This window comes from Prunus avium, chromosome 6 (assembly GCF_965620075.1).
Source record: "Prunus avium chromosome 6, drPruAviu1.hap1.1, whole genome shotgun sequence".
Lineage (NCBI taxonomy): Eukaryota > Viridiplantae > Streptophyta > Magnoliopsida > Rosales > Rosaceae > Prunus > Prunus avium.
Genome location: NC_142289.1, coordinates 33,912,314 through 33,933,718, shown reverse-complemented (window position 1 = coordinate 33,933,718; position 21,405 = coordinate 33,912,314). Strand labels below are relative to the sequence as shown.

The 21,405-nt window shown below is 40.4% G+C and overlaps 2 protein-coding genes across 2 annotated transcripts; one reads left to right on the top strand and one right to left on the bottom strand.

Moving 5' to 3' along the window:
• The first annotated feature begins 8,371 nt into the window (after positions 1-8,371).
• On the top strand, positions 8,372-10,993 carry LOC110768824 (expansin-A6). The gene is made up of 3 exons (XM_021972686.2): positions 8,372-8,632; positions 8,781-9,099; positions 10,173-10,993. The coding sequence occupies exons 1-3, from the start codon at positions 8,479-8,481 to the stop codon at positions 10,480-10,482; spliced, it is 783 nt and encodes a 260-aa protein (XP_021828378.2). The 5' UTR covers positions 8,372-8,478; the 3' UTR covers positions 10,483-10,993.
• Positions 10,994-11,445: 452 nt separating this feature from the next.
• On the bottom strand, positions 11,446-16,344 carry LOC110768651 (uncharacterized). Its single transcript, XM_021972472.2, has 3 exons — positions 15,813-16,344; positions 15,512-15,669; positions 11,446-12,213 (listed from the first exon to the last, which is right to left on the bottom strand). The coding sequence occupies exons 1-3, from the start codon at positions 15,847-15,849 to the stop codon at positions 11,662-11,664; spliced, it is 747 nt and encodes a 248-aa protein (XP_021828164.1). The 5' UTR covers positions 15,850-16,344; the 3' UTR covers positions 11,446-11,661.
• Positions 16,345-21,405: the final 5,061 nt, after the last annotated feature.

Here is a 21,405-nt window from a genome sequence, read left to right as displayed (position 1 = left end):
GGCCAGCCAAAAAGTTGAAACGATCTAGAGAGAATCACACTTGAACATAACTTTTTTTAAACCCCTTTCAACCACCATAATTTTCCTGAATCTAACCCAGTGACATCAAAGACAAAAACTAGCTGTTAACCGACATGACTCTCTTAAATAGACAAAGAACACCTAGCAAACTCAGAGTTTTTGGACTTTATTGAACAAACTAAACCGAAATAATAATAAAAACTAAAACAACGTCGGCAAAAGGGAAACCAACCGCCGCTAATCTTCTTTCGAGGCATAACATAGAGAGCGTCACCTAGTTACTCCAAGACCTCAAAGTACTAATGTGAAGTGGATCTATCATGACCAAGTCGCAACACCTCAAAAAACAGCCTCGCAAGATGAGGCACAACCAAAGTCAATCCAAATATGAAACAATAGATATGCCAAAAGAAGAATAGATCGACATAAATCCACCAACAACCAAAGATCTGACGGGATCCGGAGGATAACCCCCGAATATGAATCGTTCATTTCTCTTCCTATAAACCATGTATTTTTTAGAATCATGTATTAATGGCCATGCTGATGGGTCAACTGATTTTTTTTATTAATGGACATTCTAATGCCCATTTTCCCCTTGACTTGATATCTTTGTAACCCATTGAATAAATCATGCAAATTGGGATTCATATTGAATAATAAATCAGCTATTATGTCACACAAATCAACATTTACTTTACGATGATTTGTCAATTGACCAAACCATGCAAATTGGGAATTCATATTTAACATGAAGTGAGATTCATCTTCAATTTTTCGAGTTAACCTTGGTCTTAGAGCTTGCGGCAGATGGTGGGTCTTATTCTACCAACGTATTAGTAAGGTAGCTATGCGTGCTTATGTTCACCTCTTTCTCTTTCCTTTTTTTTTTTCAAAGTTTTGAGAGAGATTGACTATTTTCGCCATCACTTCGGGTAGATTGGTGCCTCTCTTGTTCATTTTTACCTTTTACTTAGGTGTCTACTTGGTATAAACTTATTGAGACCCACTTGGTAAAGTTGGAGAAGAATCAATTTTATTCATTATTTTCAATGCTTTCAAATGAATAATAGCTGGGTGAAGGTCCAAATGATGGTGGCGGTTTGTCCACGGATTGTCTTGTGCAATTTGCATGCATGCGGTAGGTGATTCCCACATAATCTCATCACCAAGCAAATTAAATCCCATTAATTAAGACACTAAAACTGATTAATTATTACCTCCCCCTCTTGCTTTGATAATATAAGAGGCAGTTAAGTTGGTTGTTGCGGTAGTTGGTTTTTATATTGCAAAGAAGAATCTAAGCTACTTTGGCCATATTGTAAAAGGAAAGGAAAGAAAGGCCCATAGTGAATGATGGTGCTAGCTGCACCTGCATATTGTTGTTTTATATATAAGAAAATAAAAAGAATTCATGATTTTTTTTTAAAAGGCAATTGGCTCTCTTGTCTTGGATATGAAGCCTATTTGCTTGGTTGGTTGAGAAACTTGTGGCTTTTTTCTCATTGAGATTGCGTAAAGGTGCAGACAATTTGTTTTGAATATAGGCATAAAGAGTGATTATGCAAAATAGATATATTTGGGAAATTTGGTCCCTCTGTCCAACCAACAATATGCATGCGAACTTGAGCATTATAATGTTCATCATTCTGTTTGGTTTACATTTCTTTTTCACTTGGAAACGCTTCCTGAATCTATGGGGAACTATTCAAGTTCGAACTACCACACCCACCCGAATTATAATTTGGCCCCAAAATTGGGTAACTGGCCAATTGAAGAAGCTCCTTCAATCATTTTGTACCCCCTCCATATTATTATGATTCAAGGAGAAGCTCTCCTTAAATGAATTTCCCCCCTATTATGCATGTAGCTTGCCCCTCCCACCTTAATTACTCCCAGACAAAACTTTATGAGGGGTTGCTCTAAATTGAAACCTCAATCTTAATTAGGTTAAGCATCCGTCGTTCACATCTTAAATCTTTTTCGGTTTTCTTTTATTTTGAAAGGAGAAAGAGAATCTTATATGATGTTGTTGGGCGTATTGATTTATTGAGATTTTGGTTGAAAAAAGTAATGTCCCACATCGGAAACTTCATAAAATAAAATACAACATATAATAAGTGGTTCTACTACTCATAGCACCAATGTTTTTCATGATAAAATACAACATATAATAAGCAGTAAAGATAATATTGACATTGGTAGGAGTGGGTCACCGTCTAACCCAACTACAAAAAAAATGTTGTGAATTCATCACTCTTTTTAATTCATGTGCTAATATTGCAAATTTATTTAAATTGATATTCAACTTAACTGTAATGAGATTCCTTGGCACCGTCACCTTTGATTTGGAGAATATATGTAGCTTTTTAACCTCTTTTTTTTTGGGGGTCAAAATGTAGCTTTTTATCCTTGTCTATTATGTTCATTTCTAAAGCAGCCCTGCTTCACTGACAGACTTATCCTCCTCTCCGTCTAGTCAAACTTCCTTACAGTTCCATGTCCCTCCTCCCCCGTCCCACTTATTCCAAAGTGCAAGACTTTGTTCCAGAAACTCAGTCATTCTAGTAAGCTTTTGCAAACCAGCCCAACAATGTGAATCCTCATATTCGCTGTGAGAAAATTTCCCTCCTCTTTTCTAACTTTGATAAAAAATAAATTTAAAATTCTTTTAAAAAAATAAAAGGAAATTTTAATTGAATTATACATGACCCCAATTATTTAAAAAAAAAATTCATGCATGGGCCACATAGGCCTCAAAATTTGACAAACTAGATGATGTATTAAGGATGTATTTCAGAGTAGAAGATCACATGGAGGCAAAGATCGCAGATAAGGATAGGAATGGATGTATACATAAGCAATAACTAAATATTTGGTGGGGGCACATTTACTTGTTCCCTTTGCCAAGTTTCTCTGGTCTCCTAATCACATGGATATGGTTGTATATGTTTATCTTTCTTGAATTCTCTCGCCCACATGCAGTGACACCCGGTATTCATATGGGTACATAGCCATCTTTCTTGAATTCTCTATCCCATATCTTAATGTGACATAACATGTAATAGGATCTCTTTGGAGTTCCTTTCAAACAAGTAAAGCTATCCCATTAAGGAATTTAATCACATCCCCATTCCCAAATGGACATAGAGCATCCTTTTAATTAACATATATTAGTAACATACATTAGGAAGAAAAAGATCATTAGACTGAGTTAATATAGGAAGATGTATATTCAACTAGTCTAGCTCAAATAGCAAAAGCGTCACGTGTGATAAAAATTTCGCTTTTAAAAAAAATTCTTGGTAATACATGTACTTACCATATTAATGATTACAATATTACATCTTTTGCCAAATATGATTTACAGGACACCCACTTATGCAAGCGGATTCTACATCTATAAAGTTTTTGAAATGGCTAAAAGTGTTGTAAGCACTAAAAAAATTTCTAACAATAGTTGGCAGAAAAATTTAAAATACTTCAAACTCATAAAAATGTTTTCTATAAAGAAGCACATACGAATTATTTCTCCACGAAGCACTCAAATTTTTAATAAAATTTCGACACGTGCTTAACATAAGTACTTTCAAACCTTTTGCATCTTCTAGAGCTTTTCATGCTTTCATGGGGTTAGAGACCATAGACCAATGGCTACTAGAGGTCAATCTATCTTGATGCAATTCGATCCCCTAAAATTTTGTCAGGACAGAAGGCGGCCGTTTAGACTCTGTGTGTGTGTGTAAGAAAAAATTGCTTGTAGGGCATGGAATTGCATTAATTTGTCTCAACAACTGCAGTTTACAAGTCAGACTGGAGTTATTAACTTTGAATCCAACAATCAAGGCTGGATTGGAGTTGGAATTTTCCGTAACGACCAAGACAGTTCTCCCATAAATAAGTACCTATAAACCATGAGGGCAACATCAGCATGAAATTTGTGGTGGAAAGAGAGCCTTCAAATTTCCACGATTTTAAAGTCATCTACCAAAGTAAAGTCGGCTCAAGTGGCAATTTGTACAATATTAATCCTAGCTAGAGGAGTTAGTTTTCACCTACCCTTGTGTTAATATTTTGTTCTTTTCTCTCTTTTCTTTCCTGGCAAGCAGCCCTTGTGATAAATTGGTAATATGATTCTTGAAAATTTTAATTAAGGTTATAAAATTAAGGCTACCCCAATTCAATTTTTAGGTGTATAATTCATTGCAAGTATTATGACCGGCCAACTGCAAGTTGTAAGCAATTCTTCATTTAGATTGGAAAATGGATGTCACAAAATGAACACTTTTCTTCTTTCTTTCTTTCTAAATTTAATTCTAGTTTACTCTTTTGTTTTTAAGTACAAGCGATAATCTAAATTACAAGGAAGAGGGGGATTTCTCACACATACATACAAAACTATAATATTGTGGGGATTCGAACCCGAGACTTCTGATCTGCAAGTCAAGGCCAATATTTCCGAAGAAAAAAACAAATAATGAAGCAGTATTCGATAATTTATGAAAAACTTGAGTGAAGACTTCTTTATTGCATGAACGAATGAGCAATAGACAACCATAACATGTTACGTGTACTCATCCTGCCATGTAACAAGAAAGTCCTCTCACGTAAGTTTTACTTGATTTACACATGATTAAGTATGACGACCCTCAGGTAAACAACAAATTTAAGGAACTGCTTTGTTGAAAATGCAAAGTAAAATGCTTAGGCCTATTACAAGCCAAATCGAAACGTTCCAATAGCATAGGTCAAACACCTTTGATTATAATAGTTAATTTTGGATATATTTTTTAATTGGGGGCTCACCCAAATATCATAGCATAAACATGAAGCCAAAAGAAGATGTCAACGCATTGTTAATTGGGGGCTCAAAGATTGAATCAACCATGTGAAAGTTTGATTGCTTAAATTAGATACTTGTTCTACATAGGATGTCTTTTTCTTCCAAGAGAATGAATGATTAAATTATTGATCTTCATCCCACAATATACTATAATGATTTAATTTTAATTTTAATTTTTTTTTAAGATCCCCCTTGAGAATGTATTTCTAAAGATCAAATTCAAAGTAGAATTCGTTCAACAACTATCTTTCATTCCTTTATTTTTTAGTCAATAGGAGTGAAGGAATCAAATTTAGAAACTCTTTCTCCGTTGAAAAGAGAATTGACACAAAACGAATAGATTTAGGGCCTGTTTGATAATCATTTTATTTTGTGTGTTAGAGTTTAGAGAAAAAAGAGGGAGAGTGAAAGTGAGAATGAGAGTGGAGATGAGATTGAGAGGGAAGATGAGAGGAGTTGTTGGGATGAATGAGTAACAAAAGTGAAAACAAAAACTTATTTAAGTTTTCCTCTATCTCAATCTCATTTTCCTCTATACTCTAGCACAAAAAATGAAAACTAAAAACTAAAATTGAAATGGTTATCAAACGGGCCCTTAGATTTCAAGAGAATTTATAACTAGTTAAGGATTTTGAACTACAATTACTTTAAGGTTAAAAGGCATGAATTATGAATTTATACGAAACCAAATTTATAATCTTGGAAATATATGAGTGTGACAAAATCCAATCCAAACTAAATTATGCTTTCCCAAGATGCCAAACTCATCTTTTTAATCTCCATCTCACCAAACAAACATGTTAAACAAGATGATGAGCAAGCTTAGTTCACTGAACATCCAATTTTCCAAACCCACTAATAAAAACCCTCGAGACAAAAGCAAACTGCCAAATTGAGGTTCACATGGACGGTGGATGGCTGGCTCCTTTTTTTTTGACTTGGAGAATAAATCAGGCCACAATCATGAACCCTCACATGGCTGCGAGTGACCCTCACGCTCTAATCACAGGCCATCATGAACCGAATGTCAGGCTGGTCCCGCATGCATCAAATCCCAACCCCACCACCTACGTGGTCACTAGCTATTGGTCCACGTTTGAGGTCGTATCTAAAATTCAATCACAGTGGTATCGCAAGCACATGGGGAGCTAAAGATTTCATGGATGTCACACCAAGGATGACCCAGCGGTTACAAAAGCCACAAATTTTATTTTATTTTATTCATATTTATTTTGTTCCATGGATTATATTTTTTTGATAATATCCTAATTTATGAATTTGTAGGTAAGTTTCCTTTGTAACTTTCATTGATGGATTTTCATTTTCTTGAATGACCATTTTAATTATATTGAAATTGCACTCTTGGATCGGATTTCTTCAAACTTATTCTCATTTGGACTATATGAGTTACAGTACGAATTCGTACTCGATACAAACACCTAGACATGACTCATTTAGCAAAATTTCAAGATCTAATTCGCGTTCTGATTAATCTAATACATATTTAGTACGCGTTCGTACGTACGTACCATAGAAAAGTCGCGTCACTTCACCTCTCTTGCTCTATATAATGACAAAAGATGACTGGAAAATGTAAGCTTCCCCGCCCCGAATTGGACCCCTATATCTCCTTCGAATTTTCTTGCAACATATACAGTCTACCACAAAATCCACCCTTCCCCTTCTTTTGATGTAAATAGTTTGATGTGTTGACAAACAGAGAAGCTTCCTTAAAAATTCGAAAATAAAAGAAGAGAGAAAACCGATAAAGGGAAGGCTAATCAAAATCATTATCACCATTCACCGTCTTGTTTCTAATGGGTATCCAATGTTATAATAATTGCACAGTAGATTGAGAGAAAAATGACGGTGAGTCATGCAACTAAGAAATAAAAACTTCACGAGTAATAGGAAAACCTACTCTAATTATATCATATCGTTCATAATTAATTGACTTTAAATACGTGCAATCACCTACAAATTACTAATACATTTGAACTCACAATTTATACGATGCTGGTTATTTTACCGGTGGGCCATCCGTGCAGGTTGCATGTAGCTAATGAAAGTTAGCTTAAAGGGGGACAAAAGGTGACAAAAAAACACATATGCATGCATGTAATTATGCAAATATAAGGTTGGGTTTTGGCAAAAGTAGAGATAATGGAGTTTCGTCTACGACTCTAATTAAGGAATTGGAGTGAGGGTGTGGCTCGAGATTAATTGAAGAAGGTTTGTGTTTGGGGTTTGGATTAATTTAATTATATTGTTATTGTGTGTATTGGGCCCCACTTGCAGTTAAAGCCAGGCGGGGTATATGGGCCGCTGATTACGGGATTAAGTGGGTCCTACAACCCACGTTGGATGCTCTCTCTCAGTCTCTCATCACTGTCTTCTTGTTTTGTAGGCCTTGCCTGCCTCCATTGTTCATTAGGTTTAGGTGTCTACTTTTTTTTACTTTGGGCACCCCCATCTTGCTTGCACCCACTCACCCACCCACACGCTTTTCTCTCTGGTGCACTATGCTTTGCTCAGATCTCTTATTAGCTATAGCTAGTGGGGCTTTTAGATTGTACTGCATATGTGTATCCTTCCCGTGCCCCATGAAATCTTGTGTGGGGCCCCAGAGAATGTCCTCAAATCACAGCCGCTGATCACGCCTCAACTTCAGACTGACTCAAAGTTACTCTCAGTCTCTTTTTAGTCCAGATCTAAACAAACCCCTTTACTTTTTCTCGTGTAACCAATTAAGGATTCAAGATTACATTTCATGCCTAATACGCCTATACGTCCCTCTTCTGTGATGTCACATGACCTTACAAATGAAGTTAGCATAGTAGCTTCAATGTAATTCAAAGCATGTGCATAAAGCGAAGAAAGAGACCAATAATTCAGATTCCAATAAAAAAGAAAGAGAGACATGTAATTCAAATATAGAAGCGTGACGTTAGCGATAAACTCGAACATTTTCATTCAAATTTTACAACGCAAAATATCCGAATTTGCCTAATGAACATAATTTGTGGATGTGTCTCGTAATTTGACAAATCAGCATTGCCTATCTTATTCATGGTTTTTAGTCAGTTTCTTCCGCAATCATGTGGGTTGTCAGAATGTGCCTTGACAAGAGACTAAGCAAAACCAGTATTAAACATCATTAGGTGTGGAGCAAAGGAAAAATTGACACCACCTCTAAATAAATTTTCCGGGAAAAATAGAGAAAAGAAAAGAAAAGAAAAGAAAAAGGTGAAGATACCGACACTCGCCTACAAGAGCTTGCATAAACACAACCTCCCAGCAACTGGGAAATTGGAGAAGAACATAGGCAGGCCCCACACTTATCAGTACAAGCTGCAATACAATTAGAGAGTGACATACAAGCGTTAGAGAATGAGAGTGGGGATGAAATTCATTTTATTTCTAGTTCTACATTTATGATGGGTTGAGTCTGAAAATTCCAAATATTGCCCCTAAAGCCACCTCCATAAGTAGTGCTTCGCTCCCTTCTTTAATCCCTCACCCTATCAGTACCTCACTGACTCTCTCTCTCTCTTTGTCTTTCCTTTTTCTCTCTCACTTTCTGTTTGTTTCTAGGGAAACTTCAGAAAAGAAAAATGGGTGTGGTGAGTGTTTCTGCTTGCCTTGCCTCTCTACTTATCTCAGTAATGTGGGTGGCTGAAGCAAGAATCCCAGGGGTGTACACTGGGGATGCATGGGAAGCAGCTCATGCAACCTTCTACGGAGGCTCTGATGCCTCTGGCACCATGGGTAAGTTAAAAAGCTCTCATTTTCTTTCAATGCACACATTCCCTATATTTCTAGGCAAATTTGAACAAAACCAGTCAAAGATCTACAGCCAATAACTTAATTAAGCTAGCTTACTTAGTATTAATTAACTAGAACTTTCATTTTTCAGGTGGGGCTTGTGGATATGGAAATCTCTACAGCCAAGGCTATGGCGTGAGCACAGCTGCACTGAGCACTGCCCTCTTCAACAATGGCCTCAGCTGCGGTGCCTGCTTTGAAATCAAGTGTGCAAACGACCCAAACTGGTGCCACTCTGGAAGCCCATCAATTTTCATCACTGCCACCAACTTCTGCCCTCCAAACTTTGCTCAACCAAGCGACAATGGCGGATGGTGCAATCCTCCCAGGCCTCACTTTGACTTGGCCATGCCCATGTTTCTCAAGATTGCCGAGTACAGAGCTGGAATTGTCCCTGTTTCTTACCGTAGGTTAGTAAAGCTCACATGCTCTGTTCTTTATGCTCTGTTTTTAGTTTTGCTTATTATTCTGATTTAGCAATTTGGAACATTTCTTAGAGTAAATTAATACATTTTTATGGTGAAATCTTAGTTTTGGATATTTTTCAGAGTAGATTAATACATGGGTTTGCTTTTTTATTTATTTTTAAAGTTAAATAAATTAGACCACTTTTGTTTAAAGTATTGTCGTGATCTTTCTCTATCTTGTGGGTCAGACTGGTGGTACAAAATGAGTTGGACTCTGGTCTGGGTGTTTATTGCTTTTGCAGAATGTCATGGTTTCTATCAAATCTAATTACTGACCATGTGTGACAGAGAGCTCACTTGGATTTTAGTTTTTGGTATTTTTTTTGTTTTTTTTTCAATGGGGGTTGGGTTTAGTTAATTTTGAGTCTTTGTCACTTTCGGCTGTCTGGGTCTGGCCCAATTGGTCCCAAACGCCGAAAGGAAATCTAGAATAATTAACTCACAAGAAACACTCTAGTTTTAACATAAGCTACTAGATTTCATCAAAGTGTCTCTGCTGCCATATGCCATACTTGGCCTTACTCTAGGCCTATTGGTATCCACTAGAAGAGCATGCATGCGCCTTCGTCACATGATCATAATTTACATATTTTTTTTCTTCTTCTATATGAAAATTATGATCATGTGACGAGGAATGTCTCGTGTCAAAATAAATTGTAATTTATTAGATAGTTTGACATATTATAAATTGTAAAGAAAAACTTGCATTAGCTACCAAACCTAGCTTTTCCCTGAATTATTATGGTCTTTGGTCTACGGCAAGATCTGGACCGTACGTACTTGCTTTTTGACTACTAAGTCATATGCGCATGTAAGTCTCTGTTTTCTACGTAGAAAATCAAAGACCATACCCAGCACAGTTCCCAAAAGTCCGAGACTCGTTCATCAACGTGGAAAAGGGCATTTGATTGATTAAATAAGTCACACCCACCATAAAACACGGTCCGCGATCCACGTAAACTTTCACCAGCTCGAAATCACGAACATACCCTTATACTTTTTGACTTTTTGCGCAGGGTGCCATGCCGCAAGCGCGGAGGGATCAGGTTCACAATCAACGGCTTCCGTTACTTCAACCTGGTTTTGGTCAGCAACGTCGCGGGTGCAGGGGATATCGTGCGGGTGAGCGTGAAAGGATCCAAGACTGGCTGGATGAGCATGAGCCGTAACTGGGGTCAAAACTGGCAGTCAAACGCCGTTCTGGTTGGTCAGTCGTTGTCCTTCAGGGTCAGAGGCAGTGACAGGCGCACCTCCACCTCATGGAACATTGTTCCGGCCAATTGGCAGTTCGGTCAAACATTCACCGGGAAGAACTTCAGAGTCTGAACAACAAACAAGAAAAAGTCCACACATATTTATGATTTTCCCGCCATAATATATGTTTTTCCAATTTTACCCTTTCTTGGCGCCATTGTGGTGTTTTTACTAGATGCTGTTTTTGACTGGGTGTTGGAGAATGTGAAAGTGTGTTTAGTGGGGAGGGGGTTCAGGGACAACTTTGACTTTTTGGGTTGGTGTGATTTTGTGAGTGTGTGGACAGTGGAGGAGGGGCAGTAGGGTAAAAGTAAAAAAACAGGGTAACAAGTGTAAGGGAAATTAATTATTAAATTAAAAACCCAAGTGAGGAAATTGTAGAAGAGGAGGTTGAGGCGGCTGCAGAGAATTTGTAGCCCGCACCCTATAAATACTGGCAAAGCTAAAGTTGTAGTATATTATGATTTATATGCATGAGAAATGTATTTCTAGACCTAGTAGTAACTTTGTTATTTTCTTGTTTTGTTTTGATTTACTTGGAAAGTATATTTGGTTTGTTTCAATGGAACTTGGCTTTTTGTTAGTGGGTTTTGGCTTAATTCAACCAGCTTTACGCAGTTTATATTGGATTAGAAGATGAAAGGGAGTGTTTCAGAGCATTTATCCCTACATTCGAAGTCCAAGTTCAATTTATGTTGCTCCAATATCACATTTATCGGAAAATAAATATCGCATTTGGAGATATTTCCTGTTCATTTACAGATGTTAACTACTTGAAATATTTACAAAAGCTAAAGATTTTTGAACCCCACAAATATTATGGTAATTTTAATGATTTATGATGGCAAATGGGTCAGTCGGTGAATAATGTGCACTAACCAAACACATGGGTGGGGTTGTGGGTATTTGATTTTTGCCTGGCTAATAAGTTCTTTTCGAACATCTGCTTCTGTGCTTTACAACAAACAACTTTGGATTCTAACCACCCCAAAAAGTAAAACCTCAGTGCAGTGGGCTTTGGATGCCTTACGAAAATTTACTTTCAAGAGGAATCTGATGTTGATAATTTCTTGCTCATCATAAGGAACAACTTTTGGCGTTTTTGTTTCAATGGGTTGACATTCAAGACCTTCCAATCAATTAGTTAAAGAAGTACATAAACAAATGTTTTTTGGTATAAGAACAGAAACATACATTATTCGGAGTTTAATATCAATATAGATGCTCACAGCCTCACTGCAGTACTGCAAGTTATTGATTTCCACCATAAAATCTCCTTTCCGGCTGGTGGTGGCTACTTGTTCCAGCTGCATGCTTCTTCACCATAGCAACAACAGCATCGGCATGCCTCTGCCCCGCACGATGATTATTGAAATCTGTCTCACTAAGACAGACCACATTACATATAGCACAAGTCCTTAAAGTATGGGGTGCTGCCCCACTTTCAAGAACCTTCCTTCTCTTAGTTTCCAAATCCTCTACAGGTTGATAAGCAGCTTTCCTCTTACTAGTTTGTCCAGGGATGGGTTTTTTGCCTTTCAACTTATCCATGTTCATCTTGTGCTTTTTTCCCAATTTATGCTTATCAAGTACCTCCTTGGTGTCGCAATAAACATTGCATATGTCACAATGAAGTTTTGGAGTACCATTTCCAGATGCCCGAGAAGTTGGAGTACCATTTCCAGAAGCCCAAGCAGTCGGAGTACCATTTCCAGAAGCCCAAGCAGTGGTGTTGCTCCACAAGGCGGCATTCGGATTTGCAGTAGCAAAGTGTCCTGTCCCAATTGATGGCACTGAGATACCCTGAAAGATGGGAGGGTGGTTAATTTTGACATGAACAATAAAATGAATACAACACAGACATGCAGTGATTGATGTAATCTGAATAACAACATAAAATCATTCTTCCATCAATAGACATTGACTGCTAACAGTTTGATTTTGTGAAAGCAGACAACATGTTAGATCTTCGGACAACAAAACACAACACCTAATAACTTTAATGCAGAAAACAAAAAATTGCAGTGGAGAACTCCATAAAGCACCCGACAAGACTAGCAGTAAAGAGCACGAAATAATTGCAACAAAACCAGGCCAAATAACTACAGAATGGAGAAGAAAATGTGAAAAGAGAAGAAGAAGTAAAAAAGAACAAAGCTTCCTAGTTTTGCTCTCAGAAACTCATTTTGGCTTCACTTTGCCCCTCAAACTACACCTCATGTTTTCAAATACCCAGCGACATTCATCTCTCTCCCTCTCTTCCCCCCACCCCCGAATGATTCAGCCATATTCCTGTCTCACTCTTCCAAGGATGGAGCCATGAAAGCGGGATGGGCTGAACTAATTTCTTTTCCTCAAGGACAAATGCATATGCATAGATATAAATGTGTTTCTATAACCAAAATTTATTAATTAAGGCTAATTAACAATGTATAACAAGATTCGACAAACTTATACCTTAAAGGCAAACAAGAGAAACAGCAAGTGACCCAAGGCCCACGAGCTAACAGACCACATATCAAGAAGGGCACACCCAACAGACAGTACAAACGAAGAAAGGCTACAAGATGATACATACGAGGAAGGACTACGAGAGGATACAGCCAGGAAACAATATACTAGTACAGAAACTAACAAAAACTAGAAATACAAAACCCAACAGATACAAAGACTATTCACACGCTTATCAGTACTGAGGAAGGAGAGAAAACAACAAAACCAGAAGCTGTGCTGCTAGAGTGTATAGTAGGCTGGGCTAAAAAGCTAAAACTTCTAGAAATGATATTTTTTTCTGAGATGACCTGGGCTAGCCCCCACATTGTTCCATCCCTGCTCTTTTCCGTGCTTGATTTGCTAAATCCATAGGTACGGATTTTTGCTCTTATTTATTTGAGATTTCAACTATTCTAAGCAGCAACATAAACTTTTTCTGTTCCTTTGCATGATTTTCCGAAGAATGAAGTGGAGAAGGGAAACTTGTGTGGCTATATAAGCTTGCTTTAAAACTTGGAAATAAATCCAGGGTCTTTGGAAATGAAGGGCCCATTTGATAACAATATTGCTTTTAGTTTTCCGTTTTCAAAAAATCAAGACAGATCATGAAAGCATGGTGAGAAATGAAATGATAGATAATTGTATTGATCAACAACTAAGTTCCACAAATCAACATTTAAATACACACATGAAAAGCCCTGCCAGACCCATTCCTTACCATCTTCCTTTACTTCCCTCACCTCTCCTTTAAATATCACTCCTGTAACCCACTCTATCACATTAATACCAACACAAAAAGGAAACAGAATAAAAAGTGATAACTAAATCACAGAAATCTACCTAAAACAGATATTCAGCCTTTTTTCCAATTCCACCAAAACTAATTAAGGATGAACCTTCCCTGACAGAGAGTTTGATGTTCAAAAGCCTCCCTGCACTTGCTTCTCAAATGTGATTTGATGCCTCAGTTTACTTGACAAGGTTAACTGACCTGGTTGCACGTTTTTCTAGGGTGGGTTTTTGTTTGGGTGGGGGATTTAATATTTGGAGTTTATCTTGATTAGTACTTTGTGGCTTTGTTTACCATTGTATTTCTTTGTTGCCCCTGTTTCTGGAAAATTTTCAAGTTTGGTTATTAATGCAACAATTTACACTAATTAAGGACTCTGAATGATCACAATATGGAAACTAGTTGAAGTCAAAATTTGCTAACATTCATATACATACACATTGAGGCATTTTACACACCCTTATATCAATGGAAATTATTCACAATCCCCAAACCAATTTTATATGCTCAGTGTCTTATGTCAGTCTTGGGGAGCTGCAGATCCAATGAGTAAGAAAATGAAGTTATGGCCATCCGTCTTTGAGAACACAGAAACAACAACGTTAATGCAGCCATGGCAATGGCCCTTTTGCAAGCACCCCAAGACACTTTCCTTCCAAGTTAGATAGTATGTTCAGGACTGTAAATTCAGCGTTCTTTGATCCCCTTGATGGGGTTGAAACACCTGAGCTGTTATTCACAAAGTCATCACTAGAGTCAACAATTTTACAATAGTCTGAGGACTACTTTGATAGGGAGTCCTTGGAAATGGGGGTCTGTGGGGCAAGGTCAGAGAGGCTGTGTTTGGAGCCAAAAGAGAGTGAAGCATAGCAGGCAGGAAGATAGAGAGAGATGAGAAAGAAGAGAGGGAAGAGAGAGGGTGTAGACAGACCAAAATGTGCATCAAACTTTGCCACATAGGGACCACATCAACTTGGTCAATGGAAAAGACTAAAGACTTGAAGGAATGGGGTATTTTGAAACATGAGGTGTAGTTTGGAGGGGAAATGAGTTCCAGGGGAAAAGTGAGACACGTAGCATAATTGGGGAGCATAGGTGTAATTAAGCCTAATAAATATTCTTCCATTGATTGAATCTTACTGCTAAAAGTTTTAATTTTGGAAAGCAGACAACATGTTAGATATTCAGATTCATCTACCATACATATGTTAGACAACCCCTGGCATATATTAAGCTTACAACAGTGACTAAAAATCTATGCGTAGATGTACGTTTAACCCATGACACATTTGCTCCCATACACACGAAAAGTGAATCCACCCTATTAAACACTCTTGTATCAATACAGTCCTGGTATGGCAGAGTGTAGATCAGTTATGTCTTTACACTGGATATGTTCAGATAAATTTCTGATAGACAGGGTGTGTGATCTCTAGTTTTCTACACACAAATTCATAAGAAGAGGGATCCCAAACTTCAGTTTTTTTTGGGGAGGGGAAGTCCTCAAAACTCAGTTCAACCATAGTTACCTATAGAAAAGACAACCATGTACAACCTTTAACCAGAAACAAGTACAACAGGAGTTTCCGATTAATCCCTTTTCTGTTATTTGAATATCCAATAAGTACTGGAACAACCAGAACAAATGTAAAATGAAAATTCATGAGAAGGCTCATCCCAATGGGTCAATGGCAATATATTTACTCAAAAATCCAGATCACATTCAAACTGACATGAAAATGCACCATATGTATGTGGAAATTCATGATCCAAGCAAAACCAAAGTAAATTAATTTAAGTTGTGAACAACAAGAATACCATTTGCTGCAGGTTGACCTCATGCTGCTCAAGACCTTTCTTGTGCTCTTTCTTAAGATCATTCCATTGAGCTTCAAATTTCAACAAGGCTCTGCCCTGCTCTAAGAATGCCTTCTCAAGGTGGTACCTTAGGTCCTGAAAGTTTTGATGCAATTTTGCTATTTAACAGCATAAAATGAAAAATAAAGCTAGTAAGCTACTACAGGCCACAAAACCGGACTAAAAGAAATGAAATTGAAAACAGGAAGCCCTTTTCAAAGGCAAAGGGCAACATGGGCATCAAATTGAAACTCAGACTCACCAATGGCTTTATCCATTTCTTCTGAACAGCTAGCCATTTCAAACCTGAAATACAAAAACACAGCTGGGTTTGGTGTTTTTTTGGCCGGCTATGCTTGTCTGCGAAATTGCAATTGGTAGGAACTTGGAACCCACATGAAAAATAAGTGTTCTGGAAAATTGGGCATCAGAGCATTTGATTGAAGCTCTTAACTAGGAAAAAAACAGAGAAGGAAACTGGGTTTAAAGGGCGATTAAAGAAAGAGGAAGTAAAATGGTACAGTCAACTATGTGAGAATCTGTAGCTGGGTTGGAAATTGAATGCAGTAAAGTGCAGTGTGTTGGGTTTTTAACGGAAGAAAGAAGTGGGCTGAGAGAAACCAAGCAAACTTCGTTTCCTCCACCCACCAATTAGCTCTCTTGCATGTATGCATGAAGAAGAGAGCTGGGTTTTTTTGGCTAAGAAAAGAGCTGGGTTTTGTACCAGGAAATTCTCAGAAATCTGCGAACAAAATTTCCGCACTCTTTACCCGAGTGAGTGTACTGTGTTGGACAGAGTCAAAAGTGTTTCTTAACAAGGAAGAAGAAAGCGGGCTGGTCTTCGGCCCAGGCCCACCAACATGTATGCTGATGGGCCAAGCCACTTTCCTTCTCTGCTTTGGGAAATGAAAACCCTTTAAATTAACTTAACCAGCAAGAAAGAAAGGGTGTTAATCGCTGGACATTAGCATTTTGATTTTAGGCATTGAAATAAGTGAGAGGAGCAAAAACAACGAAAAAACTGTTTAGATCAGGTGTCCTATTATGCAGTCTTTAATGTTTGCTCTGCTAAGATTTGAATATTGATTTGGAATGGAGTTTGGTTTCTTGTATTACAATTAAGGTTTCTTGAATTCAAGGTAACAACGGTTCGATCTCATCTATTTTAGGTTTTCTTGATTTGCGGAGCCGAGGATCAACTATGGCATACATGTTTGTTCTTAGTTACAATTGTTTGATCTCTTAACCTAGCATAATTCTCATTTCCAACAATTCCTCATAATCCTAAGAACTAGATAGCCTAATTATTGTCATATCTACTTTATACAGGTAATTACTCTGAAAAAGTAAAAAATAAAAAATGGACAATAGAGACTAGGGCAATGGCCTAATAGTAATGGATAATGCTCTAAACTACTCTTATTCATAAACAAAAATTAGGAAAAAGTAATTTTATATTATTTATTAAATCCAAAGCGGGCTGGGCGGCTATACTATTTATTAATTATTTTTTTTAAAAAAGGACCTCGGTATAGCAAGGTGGCTATAATGTTTAAATATAATATTTAAAGAGTATAGCCATGCGACTATACTATTAATTTTTTTTTTTTTAAGACAAGCCTTTTTTTTTAAAGAATATCACCCCGCGGCTATACTCTATAAATAAAGCGGCTATACCTGTTTGTACCATATCTGACCCTCCACTCGTACAACGACACGTGGATCTCATAAACTCGCCCAAGCACCCAAGGCCTCGGACAATCGGCATAGGCTACTGATGATATTGTCTCAAAGCAGCAAAAGATCATTACAGGGCCCAACACAGCCTACAATCGGTATCCCCTACCGATTCTGCAGAATCAACCTCGAAGCACCCGCCTGAAATATCTAAGGACTCGTGTCAACCTCACAGGGCCCTCCCACGAGTCCCACATCGGAAATGAACACCACAAGCATACTAAATGCCCTCTATAAGTATGCCCCTCCCACTACAATACAGGGGTAAGACTTTTCAGCTTGACTTTTATACTACTATATAGTCAACAGCAAGAGCTCTTAAAAACAATCTTACTCGAGCATCGGAGGGTCTTAGGCTGGTTCCACACCGGTTCCATAGACTTTACGAGCTTCGCTTATCTTCTATTCAGGATCAGCATCCAAGGACAGGAAGAATCGGCATCCAACACCCAATCGATCTCTTGATCGTCCATCCCACTTGTAAGTTGCACTCATCTCTATCTATTCAAGATTTAGCGCCAACAGATTGGCGCCGTCTGTGGGAATCGCTTATCGATCAACCCATATCTCAAAACAAAGAACTCTGAGACCAAAAAATGAATCCATCTTCGGCCCTCCCTACCGATGGCCCCATCCTCGGCCTCGTTGGCGAGCCGAATCCAACTCCCTTGCTTCAGACACCTGCTCGACCGACCACCCTGGAGGCTCGGATGGAGACCCTACAGCAGGATATGGCAAGAATGCAGGAGCACAACAATGTTCTCGCCTCCAAACTGGATGACACCCAGAGGCAACTGCATCAACAACAAACACTCTCCGCCCAGTTGCAGAACGATCGGGAACCAGCCACACAGCTTCGGCAGGAGAAATCGTTTAAAAGCGTACGAAAGCCCACTTTCCAGGATAGAGGGAAGCAGCAGGCCGCGAACGGACCAACTGTCTCCCGAAGACTGTTCGTGCCCACTCCGAAGGAACGCCATCCCGAATATCGCGTTTATTCTGATTGCCGCGAGAGGATCAACGATCGGCGCAGGGAACGGCAGTCATCGCCCATCCAGGTCCGGGCGAAGCTAGACGATCCACGCCTGGAGGTACTTGGACCAAAATCCCCCTTACGCCAGAGGTACGGCGCGATCGGCCTGGAAGAGACGGACGAATCAGATTATGTTCCAACATCCCCAGGAACCACAATCTCATCGGCAGGGCCCTCTGCACGACGCCACAGCCACCGATCAAACCAAGACAACGATCGGCGAAAAGGAAATTACGAGAGAAGCCCCAGCCGAACGGCAGACCAAGGAAGGCGAGGTCACAATACTGACCAACGCACAGGGAACCGAGCGATCGAACCCTTTGGTGACGATCTTCCATCTACCGATCCGACTATTCGTCTCCTCCTACAGAAGATGACTCGCATCGAGAAGGAACAAGACCAGGCTCGGACACCAACATGGGGAACGGTACAGCCAGGGCCGTTCACCAATCGAATCCGGACATTCAGACACGAGAAGGAGGTCCAAGCACTCCGCATATCGTTTTATTCGGGGGTCGAAGATCCCGTTACCCACATTCATACCTTCCAATCAGCTCTGGGTTGCAAAGGACTGACGGACGAAGGCCAATGTTTGCTATTCCCCTCCACCCTGACCGGAGCCGCTCTGAATTGGTTCTATCGGATGGAGCCAGACACGGTCGACAATTTCAATCAGTTGAAGCAAACCTTCCTCAACCATTTTATGATTCAGACCGATCGCCTATATTCCGCCGATGATCTATATACCGTTCGGCAGCAGGACGATGAGCCGTTGAGGGAATATGCGGCTAGGTTCAGCCATGAGTACTCCAGATGTCCGGAAACTGACGACAGGGCGGCCTTCGGTGCCTTCAAAAGCGGCCTTCGGTCGTCTCAGTTTCGTTATTTGGTCCACAGCAGCAACTGGACCACCTACTCCGAATTAATGAAACAGGCGGCTATCCATGCCAAGGCTGAGCATTTCAACTCCAAGGGATCGGCTTCGACCCCAATAAACAAAACGGCGTTGACCGATCAGCCTCCAACGCAGAACTACGACCGATTCCCGGTCGACCGATCGGCAAACCAGGCCCCCTACCGAACGGCACCCCCTGTCCCTGCTTTTTCCACTCAGCGAAACAAGCGGAAGGACAACTTCCGGGAACGGCAGGACAACAACAAGAAGGGCAACCACAAGGGGAATCGGCCAGACGAAATCTTCACTTTGCTCAACACCACTTATGAGCAAGTTCTCCTGACCGAAGGGGATATGATACCGAAGCCGAACAATCGGAAACTCTCTCGCCAGAGCGAAAAAGATACCGGTGTCTTCTGCCGGTACCACCAATACAACGGCCATGATACGGAATCATGCATCGCGCTGCGCAAAATCGTTGAACGCCTCATCAATGACGGAAAGCTGGATCAGTATTTAAACACCAAGCCAGCAACGGATAACTCATTGAATCGGCAGATCAATATGATCAGTGGAGGGGCGCCTATTGCCGAAGCCAGCAACCGATCCGTTAAAAACTACGTTCGTGCCGTACGGCATCCACAAATCCTCAGCGTGGCGGGAGGACGCAATGACAAAATTCAACGCAACGGTTGGGAACCTATCACCTTTTCTGAAGAAGAAGAGCGAGGCATCATCTTCCCCCACTCTGATCCTATGATCATACGGGCTGATATATCGGATTTCGACGTAGGCCGAATCCTCATCGACACCGGCAGTTCGGTCAACGTGCTATTCGCCGACGCTTTCAACGCCCTCGGCGTGGACCCTCGGCATCTGAACAAGGATATCACCCCTCTCCTGAGCTTCTCTGGCGACGTGGTTGAACCAATCGGCAGTGTCCAGCTCCCGTTCGCTGTCGGTACCATCCCCAGACGAACGGTCCTCTACACCCATTTTCTAGTGGTCGACTGCCCAACGGCATACAACGCTATCATCGGCAGGACGGCGCTCACAAAAATGAAGGCCATGCTGTCACCACACATGCTCCTCCTCAAGTTCCCCACACACGCTGGCGTCGGCCAAGTGCGAGGGGACCAATTGAGTGCACGGACGTGTTACGTTTCGGCAACCAAGGAATCGGCAAGGGCTGCGCTTCGCGAAACATACTCGGTCGCCACCAGCTTGGGCGTACCGAACGGCAGGGGGACGGACAAACCAGATGACCCCCGAGATGAGACTGTAACCCCGCAAGCGCAACCCGCCGAAGATTTAGAACCAGTCACCCTCTTCGAAGCACAACCGGACAGACAAGTTCGAATCGGTACAACCTTGAGTCCGGCACTCAGGGCCGATTTTATCACCTTCCTGCAAACCAATGCAGAAGTCTTCGCCTGGTCATACGACGATATGCCCGGCATCGCCCCGAGTGTCATCAGCCACAAGCTCAGCATCTGCTCCACTTTCAAACCCATCAGGCAGAAACGGCGGGCCTACGATGCCGAACGGTATGAGGCAATGAGGCTCGAAGTAGACAAACTGAAGACCATCGGCTTCATCCAGGAAGTAACCTACCCAATTTGGCTGGCAAATTCGGTTTTAGTCAAAAAATCAAACGGCGCCTGGAGAATGTGTCAAGACTATACCGATTTAAACAAGGCTTGCCCAAAGGACAGCTTTCCTCTGCCACGGATCGATCAGATGGTGGATGCCACGGCAGGCCATGAACTTCTCAGCTTCATGGATGCATACTCAGGCTACAACCAAATATTCATGAGCCCTACCGATCGCGAACACACGGCATTCATCACCGACAAGGGACTTTACTGCTACAACGTCATGCCGTTCGGCCTGAAGAACGCTGGGGCGACATACCAGCGATTGGTCAACAAAATTTTTTCCGACCTCATTGGCACCTCGATGGAAGTCTATATGGACGATATGCTGGTCAAGAGCAGAACGGCCGATTCTCATCTCCACAACCTTTCGCTCATGTTCGGCGTCTTAAAAAAGTACAACATGCGCCTCAACCCGAGCAAGTGTGCCTTCGGCGTTTCCTCGGGCAAATTTCTCGGCTTCATGATCAGCCAACGAGGAATCGAGGCCAACCCTGAAAAAATCAAGGCATTACTCGACATGCAGGTCCCGAAG